The sequence below is a fragment of the Eulemur rufifrons genome, chromosome 29 (genome assembly GCF_041146395.1).
Source record: "Eulemur rufifrons isolate Redbay chromosome 29, OSU_ERuf_1, whole genome shotgun sequence".
Lineage (NCBI taxonomy): Eukaryota > Metazoa > Chordata > Mammalia > Primates > Lemuridae > Eulemur > Eulemur rufifrons.
In genome coordinates, this window is record NC_091011.1 from 76642926 (window position 1) to 76665572 (window position 22647).

A 22647-nucleotide genomic window follows, 5' to 3' on the forward strand; every position below is an offset into this window, starting at 1 on the left:
TCAGCAAATTATGGCTCACAGGCCAAATTTGACTACCACCTGTTTATTATCTTTCCAAGGCATTCAACTTAGTTTTACAAAAGCACTATTTTCGCATTCATATTCATAAGTTTATACAATATTTAATGGGGTTACTCAATTAGAATAACAACTAAGAAGAGTATCAACATACTTTGGAATGAATAAATTTGTAAGACCACAATTCTTTTTTTTTTTCCCTAAGTGAAGTATTTATTTAATTTTTATTTCAGCTTATTATGGGGGTACAAAAGTTCAGGTTATATATATTGCCCATGCCCCCCCATCCCCCTGAGTCTGAGCTTCAAGCGTGTCCATTCCCTAGACAGTGCACATCGCACTCATCACGTAGGTATACACCCATCCCCTCCCCACAGCTCCCACCTCTGTCCGATACCCAATTGGTGTTATTCCCAAATGTGCACTTAGGTGATGATCAGGGAAACCAATTTCCTGGTGAGTACATGTGGTGCTTATTTTTCCATTCTTGGGATACTTCACTTAATAGAATGGGTTCCAACTCTCTCCAGGAGAACCAAAGAGATGTCATATCACCATTATTTCTTATAGCTGAGTAATACTCCATGGTATACATATACCACATTTTACTAATCCATTCATGAATTGATGGGCATTTGGGTTGTTTCCACATCTTTGCGATTGTGAATTGTGCTGCTATAAACATTTGGGTGCAGGTGGTAAGACTACAATTCTTATAAGAATTCAGCTTTATGAACAGGAGTAGAAATGAGTAGGTATATCAATCTATTCCCAGTTCTGAGAGGTCAGTTACAAGGCTTTACAGGTAAGGAAACGATGGTTAAGAGATTTCTACTTTAAATAACTTAGCTGTGGGAAGACGCCTAATGTGTCACTGAAATAAATTATATATATATGTATAACAAATATGTGTACATAGCAAGTATTTTTAAGAACAGTGATTGTACAGAAGATTTCTAAAGAATGCCAGAGGGGAAGTAGATCTCTTTTAATCAGAAAACACAGACAGGTATGCTTTCAGATTTAGTGTTAAGTCTTCTCAGTTAACAGCATTTAAAACATAGTGGTTGATCAATCATCTTAACAAAATTAACACATGTTATGACCTACAACCTAAGGCACTTGTAAAAATTCTCCCCCTCTGAAGCTTGTGACAGACACTTAAGTCACTTGGCCGCTTTGTGCCTCTTTCTTTATCTGCAAAATGGGGATTAAAAATAGTATTCACCCTGTAAGACTATTGTTAGAATTAAATAAGTGATTACATGTACAGTTCTTAACAATAATACGTGGAATATAGTTAAGTGCTATGTAACTTAACTATGTGCTATGTGCTATGTGCTATGATGGCTGGTAGTAGTGGCAGCAGCAGCAAAAACAGTATTTCTGCTATTGCTAATCACAGCACTCTTCTCTAATGAACCTGGAAATGACCTTAGAATCTGTCTTAAAGTATCTAATATCTAAAGATATTTTGCCAAGATACAGTGCCAAATTGGTCTTAGACGGCATGTGAAATGATGTTCTTGTGCCAGTACCACGCTGTTTTGGTTACTATAGCCTTGTAGTAAAGTTTGAAGTCTGGTAGACTAATGTCTCCCAATTTGTTCTTTTTGCTTAAGATTGCTTTGGCTATATGAGGTCTTCTCTGGTTCCATATGAAGTGTAGAATTATTTTTTCTAAATCTGTAAAAAATGGTGATGGTATTTTGATAGGGATTTCATTAATTCTGTAGATCACTTTAGGTAGTATGGACATCTTAACAATATTTATTATATTGTTTATAATATATATTATTACATATATTTAGTATATATACAATATACATATTTATACTATTGATAAAGTATTGACTTTAATGCTTTAGAATTGCATCATATTTAAATTGCTGACAAAGTATTTAACTAGTTTAACACTTTGGTAATACTTCTCATAGCTTGATATAAATCTAGAAAAGATAACAAATGATAAATTAAGCCCTCTATTCTGCAATCTTGAGCAATTCACCTAATTTACTCAGTATGATTAAGTATAAATTGCCTTGGAGTTTTATTATAAGGGAAAGCTGCTAGTTCATCTAAGCAAGATTTTTAATCAAAGCACGCATGCATAAATTATATAATCCACAAGTAATTCTTCCATGAAAGTTGCTCCATTTCCTTTTTATCCACTACAACACTGCTGTTTTTAAACTAATCAGTACTTCAGCAACATTTCTCCATTTGTATAAAAGTTTATTACTGAAATATTCAAGTAAAAGCTATGAAGGCAAATCACTGAACCAAGGCAATATTAAATGGTACAATCTTATTTTTTTTACAAGGAGATTTACTATACAATACACAAATAAGAGCACTCCCTTTATTATGCCAATGGGAGGTTACATAATTTCCCATTTTTTTATTATATTGCAAAAGAAAATGGAAGGTAGGAGTGAGAAGAAAGCATAAATATTTTGATAAAATACTATGATATATACAGTGACATAAATTAGAGAGATGACAGATAATGCATGAATTCATAAATGTTATTCTGGTGGAGTTTCACTCTTAGTTTTATGCTATGCATCAAGCAACCACAGGTCATAAATGGTAAACCTAGGCGTAGCAATTGATATTAAGACTAGCAATGGTCTCAACCTTCACAGCTTGTACTTAAAATAAGGGAAACAAAACAATACAATAATTTTTAAAATAACTACAAAAGTAGTTCACCTACCAGTTCCTTTGCTTAGATATGGGGGCTTAAAAAACTTCACAATACCATAGACATTAACAATTGTACCACCCTTAAGTTGATTCAGGGGTGTATATACATAATTTGTTGCTGGGACCTAAAGAAAGAGAAGACAGTGAATACATTGAGTATTTACATTTTAGAATCATGTTATGATCATATTTGTAAATTAGCAAATCCATAAGTTTATTTTATCCTTTTAAGTATCTAAAAGAGGCTATAGCCTAAAAAGAGGCGATACCTAGCTTATAAAGGTTACTATAAAACCAACTAGTTTTCCTTATAACTTCGTTTGTAAATTGTATAATTTGCATACTAGCCCATGAAAACATAATTAACTTATAATCTGAATGAAACATTTTATAACTTCAATAAAAAACATGTTTTCAATAAAAAAATAGAAAATAGTATACAGACGGTCCCCAACTTACGATGGTTCGACTTATGATTTCCTGAATTTAGTATAGGTTTATCAGGGTATTAAATGCATTTTCAACCTACCATATTTTTGACTTACAATGGTTTTATCAGGACATGGCCCAGCTGTAAATCAAGGAGCATCTATATTAAAATACCAGCAATTAATGTAAAAACTGAAGCAATAACTGAAAATAAGATACATTTTTTTATATGTATATCTTCAGTGTGAAAGATCTAAGAAAAGAGAGTTTTACTGAAAGGAAATGACAAGTAATTATGAGACAATTTTAGAAGCCCTGAAAGGGCAAGTAGAATATTGGTCCTATCAATAAAGAATCCATATCTTGTAAGTTTAGGAAATGTTTTTTGTCTAGGACACTTCCAAGTGTATTAAAGCCTCTGAGGGGCTCTTTAGTAATTAAGCCATTCTAGCTATCTTTAAGTTAGTACTTCCCCAATTAATTTGGTAATGAAATTGTAGATGGAGGATAAGAAATCATACTATTAACAGACAGAGCAAATTCTAAGACAAGTAGTTTAAGAGATTTTGGTTCTGGCTTTTACCCTTAACTACTATCTCTTTAAAATTTAAGGTATAATTTTTTTTTCTTACTTTATGAAGATTTTACTTAGGCCTAAATAAAGTCAGGTTTTGATTCAAAAATGATATAAATATTAAAAATGGTAGTAACAGAACACAAAGTTTACTTTCTGAAATAACTGTGCATAAGTTTGGAAAGAGAAGGGAAAGTGGTTTATAAGGCTATGTTTATATATTAACAAAGATACTAAACCAACCCATAAAAGGCTTCAGTTGGGTGACCCCCAACTGAGTGATTATCTTGCTCACCTCCACCTCAATTGGAAATAGTTACCATCACTTGGAGAATTAAAAATTTAAAACTCAAATCAAAATGAATTAATTAGTTTTTTCAAGGAGGCTGATCCCTCAGGCCAAACAAAAAGAGTAGGACTTAGAAATCTAATCAAATGTTAATATAAAAAAAGCTGTAGCTCATCAATGATGAAAGAAGAATGAAGGAACAGAAGCATATGGAACAGCAGAGAGAAGATATGTGTTCAGCTAAAAAAAATAACTGAACCTACTATTCTGTCTTAACAAGTACTTCCCTAATGTAAAGAATGGGGAAAGCCAACACAACTCAAGACACTAACCATTATGGTCATCCAAGTAAGTGTACTTGTTAATTCATGACCAAAATACAACTTCTTAATTAGTAATTTTGCTTTCCATGTAAATCAGCCAATATATGCATGTATAGCAACTAAGTTATATTCTTCATTATAAATTAATAAATTCGTATTTCCACTTCTTAGTTCTCTTACAAGTTTGGTTAATGTATTCTCGAGTAAGCCCATACATGGGAACATGGGAATTAAATATAGATAATGATTCCCAGTAAATGGCCAATTTGTCTCCCTTACTGACACAATAAAGTATGACATTCCATAAAAAAGGACTATAAAGGGGTTTTTAACCTTAACTAATATCACTTCAAAACTGTGATACAATTTCTCTCTCTTTTTTTCCCCATACTATTATAAAGATTTTACTTAGGCCCAAATAAAGCCAGATTTTGATTATTAAATGATATAAAGAGATTAAAATGGTAATAAGAGAACACAAAAATTATTTTCTGAAATAAATGTGCATAAGTTTAGAAAGTTCAATCAGTCTGAACTTAGACAAATGTGTGTTGTGGGGGATATAGTAGGATTAGATAAGGAGAAGAGTAAGCAAAGGCTTTCTGAAGGTCGTAACAAATAAATCTAAATATTAAAGGATAAGTAACACAGGAACAGGGTATGGCATGTGCAAAAGAATGGACAAAGCATTATATTAATATAATCAGGGATCCAGAAATAGTTTGACATGCTGATACAAAAGGGTGTCTAATATTTATGACAACAGGCATATAATATTTATGGCATCCTAACAACTCTCAGGCTAATAAAAGCAGCTAGTACTTTTTATGGGAATGCTTATTGAAACATTGTATTGCTCCCAAAATAATCTAGAATAGCACTGTCCAATAGAACCTTCTCTGATAATGGAAGTGTTCTATATCAACACTGTAGCTATTAAGGAATTTAAATATAACTAGTGCAAATCATGAATTGAATTTTTAAATCTAATAGCCACACACGGCTACTTGCTACAGTAGGGCACAGCACAGGTCTAGACAGTCACTTGGCCTAAAATATTAAAACATATTCATGAAAAAACCATAGGCTCATGACACACTAAATGTAACTTGATTGCATTATCAGAAAAACAAGTACATCTCTTGATCCACCCTTCGCATAGACATGAAAAGTTTTTTTGTTCCAATAGCTTAAGAGGCAGCCCATTAGGGAATCAGCCAAGAAAATGTGAGGACTAGGTTAAATGAGATATAATTAACAGCATATGCAGGAAGTTAATAAAAATCAAGCACAGCAAACAATATAAGCCTTAAGAGAAAAGACACCTAACTGCATAATTCAATCCACAAATTCTTCATTCTTTCCTTCTTCCATAATTCAACCAACAATGGGCTATGTAATATACATGGTGCTAAAAATAAAGGTGTGAACAAAACATAAACAGCCCTGCACTAATGGAAGAATAGATCATAAAAGGTGAGAGATGACTTAAATGGAGTTTTCTTCAAAAGTCCCTTTGAAAAGCTAGTTAAAGAAAGGAACCAGTTAAGTAAAGTACAGAAGTTGAGAATGATATAAGCAACAGTATTCCAAACAGAGAAAACTAATTCAGTAACTTTGAAAATTAATTGCATGGCTGGAGTGTGCTGGTCAAAGGTAATAACAAGTTATTAAGTTTGGTTAGGAATATAGGGGATAGTTTATGGTGGGCCTTCAGATTGGATAACTTGGCCAGTCAAAGCTTTTACATCCTGAAGACAGTACAAGACCAAATGGTTACCCTAAGTCACTTGAAAAGGGCAACGCTTCCAACACAGTAAAACAAAATACTTGATTTCCTAGATTCTAAAAACATCTCTAGTCCTCAGACAGACTAGATATTTAATAATGCATTTTCAAGAAAACAGCACTTTTTCAGGAAAACAGGAAGAATCTCAACAACAACTAACTAGAAGTTTTCTTGATATCAAGATAGCAAGATCACTGCTCAGTTTAAAAATGTGGAAATGTGCAAAATGAGCATCTTGGAGTCAGGAAAAAAGTCCAATCTGTGCCTGATTTAGTTAATTCAGAATGGGTTTTATGAGAAATCATTTTTGCCAACTTCAGAGGCTTTTTCACTTACCTCTGCCTTATTTATAGGTTCACAGATATATCAAATATTTGAAACCAACCAATCTATAAAATTTTGGGGAAATACTAATATTTAGGGTTAATTCACATTTTCAAAAAAAGTACATCAATCCTTTTTATTGGTTTGGTTACAGTGTCCCCGAAAAACAAATTTTAATTATTAAAGTACTTAGTATTTAAAATCTGTGTCCAGCAGCCACTGTCAACTAGAAATTAAGTCCCTGCACTGTTTCTTCAAAACTAAAGGTTTAAAAACATAGATTAAAGCATAAACATTATATTAAACTTTATCAATATATTATCTTCTTTCCAGTTTCACTCAGCTACAAGTAGCTCACCTATAAAAAGAGGAACCTTCCTATTGCTATGAGATAACGAAATTTTATAAAACGGGGAAAAGAGGGTTAAGAAAAAAGAAAAGTAAAATGTATGACAAGTATAAAAAACTTCTTAAAATTATACAATTTGTCAAATCATAATTCAGTACATAATCTGCTTAAACACAAGCTGATGAAAAACAAAAGAAATGAATTTGCCTATTGTTTAAAACTAATACAAATTTCAGTGTCTTCATGCAGTAAAAACTTTTATTTAATTTTCTTGTGTATGTACCATTTACGTAAAATATCAGCAAATATTCCAGACAACAGAATATTCACATATTAATTATTAGGTAAATATATAACTTCAATATAGCATTATCAGATATAAAAAAGACTTTTCCCATTGTATTGATACAACTTCAAAATCAGATATAAAGCAGGTTGAATATACATAAACATGTATCTCTGTGTATGTGTGGGTGTAGATGCACATATTCTAAATAAAACAGAATATCATCTTACCAAAGACATTGATTCTGTAGAACAATCTCTTACAGATTTAACATAAACCTGAAAAAGAAAAGGGACTTATTTGTATGCAAACAACCTCTAATGTAATGATAGACCTTTAGTTGTAGTAAAACTACACACTTAACTACATACCATTCAAATTCACTACACTGGCATAAAGTTACAGCTTACAAATTAAGAGTGACATGTGCAAAGTTGTCTAAGCTATAGAATCTTAAAAAAAAAAGATGTAAGGTCAAATAAAAACGTACTTCATAAAAAAATTAGTACTCTTAGAGACTAAATTTGCAGTACACCAATATTCAGTTCTCAGTATAGAATGTAAAAGAGAATATAAACTTTGATTAGCCCAACGGAAGTGGAAAAGCAGAGTTATTTAAAATTTTTCCTGCATAAAACCCTCAATTTTTTCAGAAAGCAAAAAATGAGGAAGTGCAAACATGATCACTCTAACTGTAAATATCACCCATTTTCAGTCTAATCCATTAATTTTAATATCAAGCAGGGCCACCTTTTGCCCTAATGGTACCTTTGTGTATACTAGAAAAAAACCAGGCAGATGCTGGCCTGCAGGGCATATGGTTTGGCCCAACTCCACCTAAGACCACCAGCCTAGACCAAAGAGGCAATTTTCAAGTATGTGTATGCCTGTGTATTGGGGGGTTGGGGGGTGGAAGGTGTGGGGGGAGGTCAACTGTAAAGAGGGAAGAAAAGGATAATCATCTTCATTAAGGATAAAATGGGAAGAAATCATTTTTACCTAAAAAGGGTATTTGAATGTCCGTGCAGTTTTGTAAGTTTCATTAATAAGTACCTACAAGGGATCTTCCTTTTCTGTCTAGAGTCATTCTAAACATAATGCGAAGAAAAGAATTTTTAAACTTAAAATATTCAGCTAAAATACTTCAATCAGAACAAATAGTTTATCTGCAGATTTACAGAAATACTACTTCTGTCCCATCACTTTTAGCACATTAAAACTGCAACATGATTAGAGACTAAAAGTTGCACACTTACATAAACAGTTGAATTGAAGTCTTCAAATGCTTTCAAAAATATGTAATGCTCGCCATTCTAGATGAAGAAGCTGACAAAACAGTAAATTCAGCCACTGCAATAGTGCCCTAAATAGGAAAAAATGTTTTAAATCAATTATCAAAATATCTATAATTCTTTATATTATATAATCTTTGTTCATATTATTATTTAAAAAGAGGAATTACTTCTATAAAATGGAAAACTGGTTAACCTAAACTTGTTTAATGCTCACTGAATATATGATCTCCTGCTCTAAAAGGGTCTTCAGCATCTACAGCTACATTATAGCCAAAGACAACTATAATACCCCACTGCATGGACCAAGAAAGCACTGATAGAAAATATGAAACGTAATTCAAAAAGAAAAATGCTTATCTGACTTTAACAAACATTAAATAACTTTTCTATATTGACCTTACAAATCTTGTTAGGTTATTATATTTTAAAACATTCTTACAAAAAATAAGAGGCTACAGGGAGAAACCAGGGGACCTAATGGCAAGGATAATGTGGTGACTGACAGAAAATATTTCTCTAATATAAAAAAAAATGTATTTTCAGAGTATTAACATCTACTGGATTATAATATCAAGGACATAATTAGAAATAATATATGTGAATAACATTAGCGCTGAAACCAAAATCCTTAAATGGTCTACTAATCACTATAGGATCTGACACCCACTGATCTTACCAGGCACATGTCAAGTGTGACTCACACAATATTCTGCCTTCTCACAATTCTTTAAGCATCTCAGGATGCTTGCTCAGGGCCTTTGTATATGCTATTCTTTCTTACCAATCCATAAATAACTCAAGTACCCCTGTGCTCAGTTTCGCACTATTCTTCTCATTCTGCTACTCAATATTCTTAGTTACATATCATATCTGGATGAAAATAATTACATTAGCTGTTTAATTCTACTCTTTTTCATTGAACATTATGCACTATGAGGGCAAGGCCCATGACTGTCTAATTCACTGATATATCTCCAACATTTATCATAGAATACACAAAAAAATTCACCAAGTATTTGGACAACTAAATAAATAACCAAAGATATTAATACTCACATGTATACAGAAAGTATACCTTCATAAATCTTAAATAAGCTGTACAACTGCTGAAAATCTTACTTCATAGAATCTTAGCATTTTAGAAAAACATTTAAGAGTTCCTTAGATTTCATGTACTATTAATAGAACACCTTTCAGATAATAAGAACCAGAGAGGATAAATCAATGGTCTACGGTCACGTACAGATAATTAGTTATAGACCAAGACAAGAATCCAGATCGCCTGACTTCCAAGACAGGCACCATTGTACCTCCTCTTTCAGAACTAAATTCTATAAAGATGGGAAAAAATGTGTTAACAAATGTCCATAATTTTGACAATTTTGTGATAAAATATTGTTTTAAAAACTTTCAGAATACCTTGGAAAAGTCTTTCCTCATATTTTATACCCACATACTAAAGGTTAAAACTTACTTTTAAAAAATGAATGCTAAAATTGAAAAGAATGCCTTATATGGAGGAAGGTTCCATTAGAGCATGTGTATTTCTGCAAAATTTATCATTAGTCTGCCAAAACAAGGATTAAAATCTTGTTAAAATTCACTTCAGTATTAATATTTTACGATTATTGTTTTATTCAAATACAAAGCTATCCTTAAGAGAACAAGCAAATGACAAAGAAAAAAGGTATAAGAATTAAATTAGAAAAAATTCATTCCATAAAGGAAAAAGTTTTATCTTTAGATTACAATAACCTTTAATCTTGATACGACAACCTTTAAAATAAATAGACAAATTACACTCTCAAATGATCAGCATTTGATGATTTTAAATCCAGAAAGAATCTGAAGTAAATTGTGACCCCAGTCTTATTACCATTTTATTTTAAAAGGGAGAAAACTTTGACTTACCATTATTAACAACCTCTGTTAATCTGACAAGTAATAATTAGCTAGTATAGTTCTATTTTATTTTAATGAATACCTATTTAAAATTCATTTCAATAGCAGAAAACACTTTTCATATGTCAGGTAAAATACAAATAAGATATTGTACATGTTTGGCTAATTCATATTATAACCCTTTTATATTGTTTCTCAAATAGCCATTTAATAAATATAAGCATCTTAAAAAGGGATAAAGATGAAAATGTATTTAAATATAAGCAAACAGATCCTTAATATTCAACATCACACATTTATTTTAAAAACCCTTCTTTAAGATAACCAAGATATATTAAGTGAAAATAAAGTACCTTGCAAAACATGAATAGTATGAAATCATGTAGTGAAAAATGTATACATACAGGCTTATACGCACAAACACAAGTATATGCACATATGTGTAACACATATATAAAAGAGGAAAAACAAAAAACAAAAAAAGAACCATAGCAGTGACTTTATCTGAAGAATGAGAATGGGAGATGAATGGGTTCAGGGGGACTTCTGCTTCTCAGATTATATCCTTTTATACTGCCTAAATGTTTTTAAAACCATCACCACACAAGAATAACAAAATCTTCTGAGATAAATATTTGCAAGATTATCAACTCCATAATACCTTCCTGAGGTTGGAAAATAAAAAAAACAAGAGAGTCGTTTCTCCATTTACTGCAAGTTCTTTAACAAATTTTACCCTTCATAATAAAAGTACTAATGACTATCATCACAGAAAGTTAATGGACTTAAATGAGAAACATATGGAAGCACTTTGCAATCTGTAAGATTCCACACAAATGTAACATAATATTCTTAATAAAAGATGTTAATTCTTAAAAAAAACCTGGTTAAATGTTAGAAGCTGGCTATAATAAATGTTTGAAAAAGAAACAATGTTTTCTACTACCTATTTTTTAAGTAAAATATACCTAACAGCCTTTTACATATAGCCTTCCTTTATCATTTGCTATTGAACTATGTAAAATAAAGGATAGGAAAAGGAATAAAAATGTAAGTTTTTTAATCTCCTTAACTTCACTAGAAATTAGAATTTACAAGTTTACATTATTATACTCCAAAACATCCGAACACGTTAGCTAGAAAAACTCTTTAAAAGTTATGACTCCCGGCCGGGCGCGGTGGCTCACGCCTGTAATCCTAGCACTCTGGGAGGCCGAGGCGGGTGGATTGCTCAAGGTCAGGAGTTCGAGACCAGCCTGAGCGAGACCCCGTCTCTACTAAAAATGGAAAGACATTATATGGACAACTAAAAATCTATATAGAAAAAATTAGCCGGGCATAGTGGCGCATGCCTGTAGTCCCAGCTACTCGGGAGGCTGAGGCAGTAGGATCGCTTAAGCCGAGGAGTCTGAGGTTGCTGTGAGCTAAGCTGACGCCACAGCACTCACTCTAGCCTGGGCAACAAAGTGAGACTCTGTCTCAACAAAAAAAAAAAAAAAAAAAAAAAAAAGTTATGACTCCCCAACAAAACATAAATACCTACACACATGTACACACAGATATACCCCAGGAGTAAAGACGAGGAAGGCAGTGTAAAATAACAGAGATCTATGCACTAAAATAAAACAAATTTTAACATATATTCATATAAATATAATACACATCTCTCTCACATCAACTCCACCTAGAACATCTCCCCCAACAATATTTTGTATTGTTTTTTAAAATTTTAAAACTTTAGAAAATAGGATCAGAATTTTTATTAACATTAACACTTGGTATTTATGAACATAAAACTTTTCTAAAAATAATGCAAGATTTTTATAACCTATCAATTTCTAATATCAAATTATTATTATTTCTCTATAATGCGGTTTCCAGAGCTAATTACTCTTGGAGATCCATGTTAACTCACCTATATACCATGCAAGAATCACATGAAATTCTGCCCTTTAAAAAGCAGTTTTGATGACTGTGGGTTTATGGATCTTTCTGAGAATGAGATGAAAGTTACAGACGACATCTTCACAGAAAAAAAATAATATACACTCATTCACATACACTTTTACTGGATTCAAGAATCTCTCATGCCAATCTATTCACTACTGAAGCTCACTGGAGATCCCCGTACTCTAAGACTGTGGTCTCCAACCCCTGGGCTACAGATCTGTACTGGTCTGTGGCCTGTTAGGAATGGGGCTGCACAGCAGGAAGTGCGCAGCAAGCCAGTGAACCTTCATCTGTACTTACAGCCACTCCCCATCATTCCCATCACCACATAAGCTCTGCCTCCTGTTAGATCAGCAGCAGTATTAGATTCTCATAGGGCATGAACCCTACTGTAAACTGCGCATGCGAGGGCTCTAGGTTGCATGCTCCTTCTGAGAATCTAATGCCTGATGATCTGAGGTGGAGCTGAGGCGGTGATGCACTAGAGAGTAGCTACAAATATAGATTATCATTAGCAGAGAGGTTTGACTGCAAGATAAATGTAATGGACTTGACTCATCCTCAAACCATCCCTACTTCCACCCCCATCCGTGGAAAAATTGTCTTCCATGAAACCGGTCCCTGGTACCAAAAAGGTTGAGGGCTGCTGCTCTAAGATACTCATCTTCACCTAAAGACAGCTGGTCCTTTCACAAAAATTAAGTATGCTTTTGTTTTATAGGTAGTTGACTCTTAAAATCAGGATACTAGAGTATCTTCTTGATCATTAATTAAAATGAACTTTCCTTCCCTAAAGGAATAAGAAGAAGACAGTTCAATGCTTCACTTACTAAAAAATATCAGGAGAGAAGAAGGGAAACGGAACTTTAATGATCTTAGCAAACTGAAAAAACGTAGACTATAACACCTTGGCCTACGTCTTTAAAATCTCTAAAAATGTTACAAGTGTACACCTATATAAAAAGGAAAGAGTTCATCTGAAATAAGAACATGAAATTACATTTTATGTATATTCAATATATTCTATATCCCATGAAAACTAAGTATAACTAATGGAAAGCACTGTGACAAAAATTGCTTATAAACACCTAGCAGCCTGAAAAACTGGGAAGCCATTAACAGCATTTGTTTGTTGGTATGATTTGCACGTTTGGCTCCTCCAAAACTCATGTTGAAACTTACTGCCATTACAACAGTATTTAACACACATTGGCTGCCACACTAGGAAAAAAATTTTTTCCTTGCAGCCACGGTGTTTTATTACAAAAATAGAATAAAAACTTCAAAAACAAAACAATCCTTTTTAATTTAATGAAAAATTTGTTATTTTTTATTGTTTTCTGTGTGTAAGTTATATGCAACTAGAAAAATAGTTCACATGGCTCCCAAGGTGCAGAGATGTGTGAGTTACATATGTTTCATGAGGCCCCAGGCTCAAAACTAGCATGAGTTAAAAACAACTCACATGGCAGTTAATGTGTTAAGAGGCAGGATCTTTAAGAGGTGAGTGGTTAGGCCATGAGGGTCCGCATGGTGGGATTAATGCCATCATAAACGTACAAGTAAGGCCCTCTTGCTCTTTCTTTTTGCTCTTTCACCTTCCACCATGTGACGCCTTCAAGGTGCTTTCCTGGAATCAGAATCCTCAAGCTTGCCGGTGCCTTCCTATTAAACTTCCCAGCCAGAACTGTGAGCCAGTAAATTTCTGTTCATTATAAATTATAAGACCCAGTCTGTGGTACTCTGTTATAGCAGCACAAAACAGTCTAAGGCATTTGTATTTTGGCTTTTTTGGGGGGCGGGAGGGGGGGGAGGGAACAGGCGCCAGAGAATATTTCTGTTGTAGCTTAATACTTACATGCCAGTTAGTGAATAAACTGATTTTTTTCATTTTCCTCTATCTCAAGAAAGTACTGTAATGAATAAATGTCTTCTAGTTAAAGGAAAAATTATTAGCTTTTTAAATAAGTGAATCTTTCTCTGTTCAACACTGACATATAGTCTTTCATTCATATTCTCTCCTTCCCTCCCTTATTCTCTATCTCATCATTTCTGAAGAATATGTTCCTAAAACAGCATGATTTCAGATCTTCTTAAACACTGAATTCTTAATAATTGAGAATTGTCATCTCAAATATCAATTATCTTGATTAAGATGCCTCATCAAAATAGTTATAGAGGGACTTGTTTAAAGATATTGACTCCTACTCTAAATCGCTTTAAGCAGGCATGATTGTGTCTGTGTGCATGCTTTTTCTATTTTATTTCCTACTCTTCTTTTTTAGTATACTTGCCTCTAGAACTTCTATGTCATACCAACTAGATTAAAACTATATCTCAATCAAAATTTTAAAAATTGTATATAAAATTACTGATTATTCTGAGAAAAATGGTCTTATGAACTACTGTATGAGTTTTAGGATATGAATTGTATGTCAACTGCCTTACTTCCTCAAATTCTAAAGAAAGATTTTAAGATATACCACTGACTCCATTACAGCTTTGCACAGGCAAAACTATCATTACATTGATTTTCTTTTTCTTTGTTCAAAGTAGAAATTAGAAAAAAATTAACTGACTTACCAGCTTTTCATAGAAGCTTTGGCAAAAAAGATAAAACTTGAGTTTGTTGAGGTAACCACAAAATTCTTGTTCAAGAAAAAAAATAGTGGATGTTCTAACAGTTTCCTTGAAATGAATCTTTATATTCTAGCACCATTTTTCAAGTCCACTGAATTGTTTATAAATCATCACAATTTCTACAATTATAGTATATCAGAACTATTCAAAATTTTCAGCTAATCCAACACCCTCATTTTATATTTGATTAAATTTGGATCTGTAGACATCCAATGTTACTTGAGATCCAATTATTAACTGAGGAAAAGCAGAGACCAGAAGCCAAACTCCTGGGTTCAGGGTCTAGATTCCCTTCCTCTACCCTACTCTTCCTCATTGGGCTGTAATTACAATATGCAAATAATAACAATAACAGTTGCTATGTATTCAGTTCCTACTATGTGCCAGTAGTAGATATATTTGGTCTGTAATCCTGTCAATAATCCAGAAAGGTAGGTACCATCGGCCCCATCCTAAAGACTAAAATAAAAAAAAAAAGAAAAACTAAATGAAAAATGGAGTTAAGGGTTTGCCCCAGGTCCTACCTGCTGAGATTTAGACCCTCTAATCCTCTTGCTGAGTCTAAAACATACACTCACATTTCAGAGCCTCTGTATTTGCTAATTCCTGGTCCAGTGTACTCTTCAAATATCTGAGAGATCACTTAATCACTTCTTCCAAGTCTCTGCCCAAATATCATTATCACAGTCTTTCCTTTACCACCAGATAAAAACAAAGCTCCCTTCTTCTCATACTCATACCTTATCTCTCTTCCACTGCTTTAGTTTCCCCATAGCACTGTTTGCCACTAGAAAAAATATATTATTTATTTCTGTTTATTGTGTTTCTCCACTAGAACGTATGCTATATAAGAATAACTTTCTTTGTGTGGATCACCAGTGATCCAATCCTGGCTCCTAATAGATGTTCAATATACTACCAAATAAATGCAGGGATGACTGAATGAATACATACTAATTCCCTTACATTCTCCTCTAGGAAACACAGATATATTCAGGAGTAATATTTAAAATACGAAAGATGAGTAGGGTATACTGCAGAGGCTCCAGTTCCTACAAAGTCAACAGATGGTCACAGCCTTAGAGGACCAGACACCCACCACAATGCCAGGACCACCATTAGAGGCACGGCCTCTCCCACCTGACAGGAGCATTCAAAGAAAGGGAGCAAGAGAAGTGCAGTGCCGCTTCACATTAGGGTTCCTGGGCTGGAATGGCAGGAGGTGTTGGAGGACTCCAACTAATAGCTGTTTACCATTCTCTAAAAAACTATTTGAATATCACTTTAACAACTGATACAATTATGTATCTGTACATACTGGATGAAAATTAGTTGTGGACATACTGCTCATTCTTAGCACTGTTACAATTATTTAAATAATTCACCTAACTGGACACGTGCTACAACCCATTCACAAATTACTAGATATAACACTGACCTCTAGAATCTTATCAGCTCATGTATGGAAAGAAAAAATTTTAAAGGAATTACAAGATGATGTTCAAGCCTGCTTTAAGAGAAGTTAGGAACTATAAATATTCTCACCCAAGAAAACCAGAAGGCTATAAATATTGCCATAAATTTCTGCACAATCCACAACTTTATGTGCTCATTTGATTACAAATGAGCAACAAAAAGAATTCTGTGACTAAAGCTGACTGTTTTGGACAACATTTCAGTATAACGTCTGGGTTTTTTTGCTATGTCAGCAATCAGCAATCTGTGACAATGTTTACCCAAATAATTTAGGATATAGAATTTAAATGTTTTTTATTAAAAAAAAAATCTTAGGAGACAAGAAAATATTTCAGAATATACTGATAGGGCATTTCAATCCAAAAGTTGCAGAGTTTAATTTCCTAGGAACCCATTTCATAGTGTCAAATGAATAGTACACACATATGCTATGCTAGATTAACAAAATTTATAGAGAACACATAATACCCAAGAGCAGCTGTTTTTATTCAAATATTTACTTAATGTAGAAAAAAGTGGGAAAAATTAATAATGAGCATTAAAAAACATTCAAATTCAGAACTTAGGAAGCAGATGTTCTTACAGACTTATATGATGAATTCTGTCTCAAAAACTGAAAACTACACCCCCATGCAACCCACAAATGCACATATACAACTAATCAATTCTATGCCAATTTCACCAACTCTTTAGTTTTGGTCTTTATACATGCAGGATAGGTCTTGAATTACTGTAAAGCCTCCACACTGATTTCTCTACCTCAGTCTTTTCCATAGAAGAAAACAAACTGAAAAATAATTTATGAGATAATATGGGAAAATGGAACACTGATTTGATGTTTAATTATATAAAAGCATTTTGTTAAGTTATTTTAGGTGTAAAATGGAATTGTGTGTTTGCAGATGTACAAATAGAAAGGAAGACAAATATATGTATATATGTGTACAGACACATGAATACGTTGATAGTTCATATTAAGAAACTGATGTTAATATTTAGGTAGTTATTATAATGGTATGTGGTATATACTCATTTGTGTACAGTCACACACCACATAGTGATGTTTTGGTCAACATCAGACCACATATAAGATGGTGATCCCATAAGATTATAATACTGTATTTTTACTTTTTCTACAGTTTTCTAGGTTTATATATATTTAGAGACATAAATACTTTTGTGTTACATTTGCCTACAGTATTCAGAAAAGAAGATGCTATACAAGTTTGTAGCCTAGGAGCAACAGGCTATACCATGCAGCCTAGGTGTATAGTAGGTTATACCATCTCGGTGTGTGTAAATACACTCTATCATGTTCCCAAGACAACATCGTCTAACATATTTCTCAGAATGTATTCCTGTCGTTAAATGATAATCTCAAAAATAGTATGGACAAATCAGTAGACTAAGACACAGGCACAGTTTAGTTTTTGTTCTGCCTTCTGTAACTAACCAGATCTGTCAGTTTAAAAAAAGTTATTTAATCAGAGTCTCAGAAAGAAATGAAGTGTTTAATCTAGATGTTTTTTATAATTTCTTCTAGCTCTGAAATTTAATGATTCTATGAATATATTATTGGGCTCTTTGAAAATTCTACACAGAAGTCTATTTTATTTATTTAATAAAATTTTAAACAGATCCTACAATATATACCTTTCACACTAATATTCCAGACTTTGATACAGCCAACAAAACATATATCAATTTTACTTACAAGATAGGAATCATAAATAAATAAAATATGACAATCAACAATGCATAATGATTCAGTCAAAAGTAAAGGTAAAAATTAATATTTCCACTGAGGGGATAGAAAGCTGGAAAGAGTGACGACAAGTTGGACGATCTGCAAATTTCAAAACTTTTCTTGACCCATCAGAGAGCTGAAGTGTCAGGGAAAACAACTAAATAGAAATTTAAGGAAAGAAGAGTACCTCCAAATGAGCAATGGGAGCAAGCACTTGCTTACCTAACGTAAATGGCACATGCTGTCAGACATCTGTAAGAAAAATTCTTCTAACATACTTAATGAATTACTAAAGGCCAAGTTTGGGCTAGTAAAAACACATGGAGCCCCTGAGCTGCATATACAAGGGAAATTCACAACACACTTACAAGTTCTTCTTTGTAGATTTGACAAGATTCAAGCTAAGAGGTAGGGTAAGGGTGGCAGCAATTATTGCATGAAAGGCAGGAAACTCTTATTGGATCTTTCTCCTCTTTCTTTCAGAACAAAGGCCTTAAAATGCTGGGAGATGGGCAACAAACCTGTCAATCTTAGATCTTTGCTGAAAACCCACTGTAGCTGGAAGAAACAGAAAAAAAATACCTTCTACCCCTTGTTAGGGATGGGCAGGAATAGGTACATAGCTGCAAGACCTAGACCTACAGCTAGGGGCAGGGGAAAGCCCCACTCACAAGACCCAGGGACCTACTTCCTGCCAAGACAAGCTTACTCAGAATGGAGAACATGTACCCAAAAAAGGCTAACAGTACCTAATAAAAAGTAACATGGTCTACTACTGGGAGAGAGGCCCTAGGGCATGGAAAGAGAGCTTATCAAAGCACAAAGTAAAGACCTAACCTAAGGATGGGGAAGACAAGAAGAAAAATACTCTAGCCAACCAGCACCCATTCTACTACATCCGAAGTAACTCTAGAGGAATCTGAAGCCTCTTGTGCACTGAACAAACAACAACAAATCTCAAACCTAGCTCTACTCTTGATTAGATTAACTTTCAATGCACCACACTAAAAGCCTAGCAGAAAAAGACCTATACACGTCCTATACATAGCCTATTATATTTACTTCAGTTTCCATTGTCCTACACAAGATGTACAGCTCTCAACAATAGCATATTATGAGGCATACCAAAAAAGGCAGGAAAAAAATACTGTCACAGAAAAGCTATCAAGAGAACCACAATCAGGTTAAATGAGATTAATCAAATGAAACTCAAAGCAGTGCTTTTGCTCCTCTTGTACCTGATCCAACTAGAAGATAGATCCTGGTGAGAGGAGGGGATGATCGGGAAAAATATGAATTTATAGTTACTGAAATGAGACACACTGGTTTTTTAACAACAGAAAGAGAGCAAAAAAACTAGGCACCTAGGGAGAGATCTCTAGCACCTGGGGAGGGGCTCTAGCACCGGAAAAAGGAATCCCAGAACTTGGGAAGAAAACCCCTTAGACCCTAAAGGCAGAAGGGAGGGAAGGCGTAAATGATCTTTGCCTTTCAGAACCACTTCGGGAGCCTTCCATCGCCCTAAAGGAAACGGCACTGGTGCTCTCTCACAAACTACTGGGAACTTTGAAAGTAAATCAGCTACAAAGCCCGTACCACCCCCTACCCAATGGCTCTAACTATGAACCAGGAGAGCATGGCCCAGTTTCTGCATCTTGGATGCAGAATACCTCCAAATGTTTTCCACAACTATGGCAAATGAATTGGTAAAGCAAGACAGATTTAACTGACAGCCGTCAGGTGGTCTCTGTCTGAAAACCCGAACTAAACAGAACTACTGGGACTGAACTGGGGGCCTTAGGGCTTACCAGCTGGTAGGCAAGAGAGGAGACCCGGTGTCAACCTGTCTGACTGATCTATGTCTTTCTTGGAGGGGCCCCCAACAATTTAAACTTGTTTTGGGGGGGGGCATGTGTACCCTAAGGATTATACTTCTTGTGTGAAAGGCAGAAATTAACCACAAAAACAGTGTGATGTGCACCCAGAGGTAGCCATAAGAAACATTCAAGGGTTTAACAAAACACTTTTGGTTGACCATGTAACCCTCAGTTATATATTATGTTCACAGCTTTACCTACAATGGAAGTTATTCTACTACAAAAGTGATATGAAATTTCTCCCTGCCTTTAGTTGAAGTGAGCAAAGAAAATTAGAACCTAAGTTAAAGGACAAGGTTTGAAAGTTAAAGGATAACTGAACAGTGAGAGACGTCCAGAGAGATTTATGTCCCCAGAGTTATGTGTTTATAATTCAATAGTAGACAAAATCTATAGCTATTCCTTCACATTCCAAATGATGTATTTACATTAAGTAGATTAGGTTTCTCTCCCTCTCTCAGGAGGGGAGGGTGAATCTGTGCTACATAACTCCCAGATTCATCATTTCATGGTTCCTCTCCTACAGTGCAAGAAATCCCCTTTTTATATTAATACATGCAGGAAGATATATGGCCCTCAATGCATTGCCCTGAATGGGGAGCCATGGAGTTATTGCTGAGTGATGCTAAGATGCAGTGATTGCTGAGAGTAACAAAGTCATGTGGCACTTAACAATGGAGATATGTTCTGAGAAATGCATCATTAGGTGATTTAGTCTTTGAATATCAGAGTATACTGACACAAACCCATATGGTTCGGCCTATTACATATGTAGGCTATATGATATAGTCAATTGCTTCATAACCTATACAGCATGTAACTGTACTGAATACTGTAGGCAACTGTAACACAATGGTAATATTTGTGTATCTAAACATAGCAACCAAGAAAGGATACAGTAAAAATATGGCATTATAATCTTATGACTCCATCTATTACATACAGTCCAAGACATTATTATGTAGTTTGTCTCTACTCTAGAAATCTCATGTTTGCTTTTCAGATAAAAATTGCTATAGATAATTAATATGTTAACACACCCTGTTATGGACTAACTTTTATGTTCCCCCTAAATTCATATGCTGAAGCCCTAAACCCTTGTACCTCAGAATGTGAGTATAGAGTTTAGAGATAGGGCCTTTAAAGAGATAATTACTTTAAAAAGAGGCCATTTGGAAGGTGCTGACTCGGGAAAGGGGGGGTGGGGAAAAAATATGAAACTATTGTTTTTAACTTGCACTGTTCACTTAATTTATCATGAATATTTCCCATATTATTTCATATCATTGTACAAGAAATAATGTATACATTATGAGGACATACTGTATCTAACAAGATATACTGTTAGGAAAAAAAAAAAAAAGAAAAGATTGTGGTGATCACTGGAAATCAATATACATTCACCAAGAATAAAAAAAAAAAGAGGCCATTTGGGTGTGCTCTAATTTGAAGAGGACAAAAAGGCACACAGAAAGACAGTAGAGGCTCCAACATGCACAGACGAAAGGCCATGTAATTACACAGCAAGAAGGTGGGCACCTGCAAGCCAAGGAGAGAAGTCTCTGAAGAAATCAAATCCGCAGATCCCTTGATCTTGATCTGCGAGCCTCCAGAACCATGAGAAAATAAACATTCAGCCACTTGGTCTGTGGTATTTTGTTAGGGCAGCCCTGACAAACTAATATATCCCATCAAAAATTTGGGAGTTTTCTAAGCTCAGTGCTCCTCAGCTGTGATACAAAGCCTGTGTGTACAGCATGCATCTGGCCTGCCCCCATGGGACACGGGGAAGAAAAAACAACCAATGTAAACATGAAGTTGATACTGCCTGCTATGCCATAAGTAATAAACTATGTTAATCCATTTGGGCTGCTTGTCTCCTTACCAGCTAAAGCATAGCAGGCCAACCTAAGTACTGCATTATACACTGTCGCTTAGAACTATTTGACCACTTGATAGTTACCTAAATGAAACAAAAACTTAGTTCAGACAAAAACTTGTACATAAATATTTATAGTTGCTTTATTCACCACCACAACTGGAAACAATACAAATATTCCTACAATGGGGAATAAACAGGCTGCAAGGAAATTCCAGTCACCAATAGAAAAGAATACTACCGATAAAAACAACCTGAAAGAATTTCAAATGCAGCACACTAATGAAAGTGACACACTAAGTGAAAGAAGCCAGAATCAAAAAGGCTACATGCTGTATAATTTCATCTACATGGCATTCTTGAAAGGCAAAAGTATAATGTCAGCAAACTAATAAGTGGTAATCAGGGGTTAATACTGGGGATAGCAGGGTGACTATAAAATTTTGGAAGGTGATGGATTGCTTGATATGTTAACATGTAGTTAACATGTTTTTATATATTTGTCAAAACTCACAGAAACGTAATACTAAAAACAGTAAATGTAGCAGTAAAAGCCATTAATAAAATTCAAGACACATAAATAAGAGATCTCTGCAGGTCAGAAAAGAGTGTGTAAGTATGCAAACTGAGGTTGAAAAATGAGAAATAATTCAGATACATAAAAAAACAGAAAAATACTTCAACTTTATTTTTTTCTAAATGAGAACTGTACATAATACGTTAATCGTTAGAAACACACATAAGGTATTTCCTAGTTTTAACCTTACTAGATACTATAATAACATGTTCAC

The 22647-nt window shown here is 34.1% G+C and overlaps 1 protein-coding gene across 1 annotated transcript in view; it reads right to left on the reverse strand.

Annotated features, from left to right (window-relative positions):
- Nucleotides 1–22647, reverse strand: part of POT1 (protection of telomeres 1) — a 72324-nt gene that overhangs the window by 47443 nt on the left and 2234 nt on the right. The window contains exons 2-4 of the mRNA XM_069461862.1: nucleotides 8347–8453; nucleotides 7321–7368; nucleotides 2738–2852 (exon numbers count right to left, since the gene is read on the reverse strand). Of these exons, the coding sequence (XP_069317963.1) occupies nucleotides 2738–2852; nucleotides 7321–7329 (124 nt within the window). The 5' untranslated portion in view covers nucleotides 7330–7368; nucleotides 8347–8453. The remainder of the gene's footprint in view (nucleotides 1–2737; nucleotides 2853–7320; nucleotides 7369–8346; nucleotides 8454–22647) is intronic.